General features: G+C 38.0%; 1 protein-coding gene across 1 annotated transcript; it reads right to left on the bottom strand.

Annotated features, from left to right (window-relative positions):
* Positions 1-1,484: 1,484 nt before the first annotated feature.
* Positions 1,485-1,955, bottom strand: SARC_13596 (hypothetical protein; the record flags this gene model as incomplete). Its single annotated transcript, XM_014292272.1, has 1 exon — positions 1,485-1,955. One exon carries the CDS (start codon positions 1,953-1,955, stop codon positions 1,485-1,487), a length of 471 nt encoding a protein of 156 aa, XP_014147747.1.
* Positions 1,956-3,403: the final 1,448 nt, after the last annotated feature.

Raw genomic sequence — 3,403 nt, 5'->3', positions numbered from 1 at the left:
TTTTGATATTTTCACGATACTTAGAATTTGCGTACGCGTTTATTTATTCTAAGGTGTTAATATCGCCTTGACAGATCAAATCTTACACGAGAAGACCAAAACATGTAAGTAGTAGTTCGGAGATTATAAAACTTAGTTTATAATATCCTGCATCTACTATCGTCTCAAATAGGTCCAAGTAAATGAGTCATACCAAATACTCAGGCTATTGGAGCCATCAGAGCAAATTTGAACACTTTGGAAATATTAAAAGGAACTTGTATTAAATTATTTTAAATACAAATAAAAACCAATGTGTTATCTCATTTGATCTTGGTATTTTAGACTGACAGGATGCCGTATTTCTACATTTATCATCTTCCTTCGGATCTTCGATTAGCTTCATGATTACTGTACAAAGATAGTCATCACGCCCGATCATTTCATACACACCAGACCACCAGACACCGCCATTTCCTATAGCTCTAGTCAGATTGTCGTATAATAACATCTCCTGAGCTTGCACGAGTTTATTGGCCCCTACCGTACTTTTATTAAAGTACGCAGCTCGCTGGCCATTTAATTCTATCATGTTTGATATTTTTTTGCAGTCAAATTTCGTTGCCACAATATTTTGCATCGCCTCCTCGTTTTATGCACCTACAAGAGCTTCCAATATATTGAGCTGTTTCTTGATTTTGTGCTTATGCAAACCTTTCTGCTTATCATTAAACACAACACGCTTCTTATCCGTCACAGTAATCAAGGTAAACCTACATGCCTTCTTCATTACGAAGGTAATACTATGAGCACGACAACCCATAGTGTATGAGCACGACAACCCATAGTGATATGTGCTGTGAGCTTCATTGCTGCTTGAAAATTTGCAGCATCATCAGGCGTTGCACTATGAATCACCTGTTTGGGATGCAGCCATACAGAATCATTCTCACCTAAGACACCAATTCTAAAATGAGCGTCAGGCATTGTTCTTAGAATCCCCCATTATCTAAGGACTTGCACATGCCATTCTGCAAGGTTTATGGCCGAATGAGAACCTACTACCTCTTCCAATCCTAAGAATGCTGATATTTTGGTAGGTTGTGATCCAACAGGGTCAGGTTCATACCAATGTAAAAAGATACCGAGGTAATTAGTGCCGGTAGAATCCTTCCATAAATCATTCTCTAGACTAGCAAAAGGGAGTTTGTAATATCGTAGAACGTCTCTCTATTTGTTCAATACTACATCTCTAATAGACTTCTCTAATATTGTTAGATACTTTCTAATGGTTTTCGGAGCACCAGGGTTGTACCTGGAGTGTGCAGTGATTGGTACTGCGACTGCAGCAGCCAACCATTCTCTAAAATGGGCCTTCCTCCCTGAGGTGAAAGGAAGATTGTATGAAGTCACACAACGAGCCCAATGTATGTCGGTTGACGCCCCGAAGTCTTGTTTCGCTTTTCTACTATTTTTTTTGCAGGAAATTTGCTCAAGTCATCATACTACTCCTTCTCATGCGTGCCCTCATAGTGGATCAAGGCGTTGCTTGCTTGCCTTTTATTCCATGTGTAAATCTTACCACTACCGCAATAATTACAAGAAGCCAATTTCGCTGGATTCTTTTTGTCCGCCGTGAAGCGTTCAGTTACAAAATCAAGTTTCACTCCTTTTTTTAAACTTCTGTATAACTTTGTGCAATCATAGATGCTGGTTTGAACTCTTTTGGCTCTTTGTTTGCCCTTAATTGCCACCACTTCGATCTCGTCCCCTTCAGAAGCCTCGTCCTCTTCAGGAGCCTCGTCCTCTTCAGGAGCCTTGTCCTCTTCAGGAGCATCGTCCTCCTCAGGAGCCTCGTTCTCTTCAAGAGCTTCGTCCCCTGCCGGAGCCTTGCCCTCTTCGAGATCCTTGTCATTTCCACGATCGCTTTCATTATTAGCTGTCCGAACCGGTGTATCTGCCTCACTACTCGCCATCCTGAATGCATTAACTCATCTCCCAGAGACTCCCACACGGTTAGTTTTATTTGCTATGTGAGTCTTAAGATTTGTTTTCAATAAGAAACTTATGTAAGAAACGCAAAGGCCGGACCCGGTGGGGCGTGAGTCCGCGTGAGCCACGTAGAAAAATATCAGTGGTGAGTGGATAATGACTTCTTAATCAAGAAATGTCTTGTTCTTCATTATACGGGATCATCCCGTTATTCCTTATTCCTTATTTAAGGTATGTTGTTAATTCTTATTTCTTATTAAGAACTGCGGAATTTCTTAATCTTACAAACAAAATTCACAAGTTTAAGTTTCCAAAATTCAATGTGATTTCGACCCATATTTATTAATTTCTGAAATCCGGAATTGTGTCATATTACGTATTTCTTTAAATAATTACGGCTATTTTCGCTCTCCATATTTTTTTTCTCGAAATTATGTGATGTGTGGCCTGATATAGAATTATGTGTGAAGATATTTATAAGATTGGGCTGATATTAAGTCTCAATCCCAGTGGTCTCAAGTCTCAAGTCTCAAGATTCCTGACTCCGAGTCTGCGTTTCTCTCAGAGAAATGTAAGTACACTGTAGTTGTTTTTTTGTTTTGTTTTTTTGTTTTTTGTTTTTTTGTTTTTTTGTCAAACCATAAAAGCACAAAACATTTATATATATATATATATATATACATATTTCTGACTCAAGAGTGCTTTTTAATAAATAAGAGCTAATACGGCCTTTAAGCTTATTGACGCTTTCAGGATATAAAACCCACTGATCAGTGATAAGATAACAGTTTATTGAATGTTGCCTGTTCATCGAAAAATTGACCAGAGTCACCTCTCGAATTCAATAAGAAGGTGGATGATAAAGCCCATCACTCCATCGGAAATGACCGAAATGGTGTTAATATATTTCCCATCGATTTTATTGATGGGCGACAATAGTCTTATTGTAACAAGAAATCCTGCACAATATAAAATAAAGTTGCTTGTGCGGCATGGCAGTCTGCTGTTCATTTTTCAAAAACGCGGTTCGTCTGTTATTTTTTAGAAGGCACGTGTCTAGTCAAAAGATTTAACTCTAGTCAAAGACTCCTTTTGTATTTATTGCATCCATATACAGACCACATTGGCCTTGAAGACTTGAGGAGGTTTAGTAACAAATGGCAAATATATCAGCAGCTAAATTGACATATAATGATGACAACCTGTAAGATAAATAATCCCCCTGAATGAACCATTCATAAACTAGTTAACGGCTAGTAGGCAGCGTCAGTGGCGTGGTCTAATACGATAAGCTTATTATTGTCTGAAGTTGTATCCGCGAAAGATTTTGTACACCAAGATTGATATAATTTGACTGTATACAAATTAAGTATAGTACTCCTCTTATATAGATGAGTATACATATGAAAATAAATCAAATAAAACAACTTAA

Source organism: Sphaeroforma arctica, assembly GCF_001186125.1.
Source record: "Sphaeroforma arctica JP610 unplaced genomic scaffold supercont1.3484, whole genome shotgun sequence".
In the NCBI taxonomy this organism is placed as follows: Eukaryota; class Ichthyosporea; order Ichthyophonida; genus Sphaeroforma; species Sphaeroforma arctica.
The sequence above is the reverse complement of the archived record's forward strand: the minus strand, read 5'-3'. Positions and strand labels throughout refer to the sequence as shown.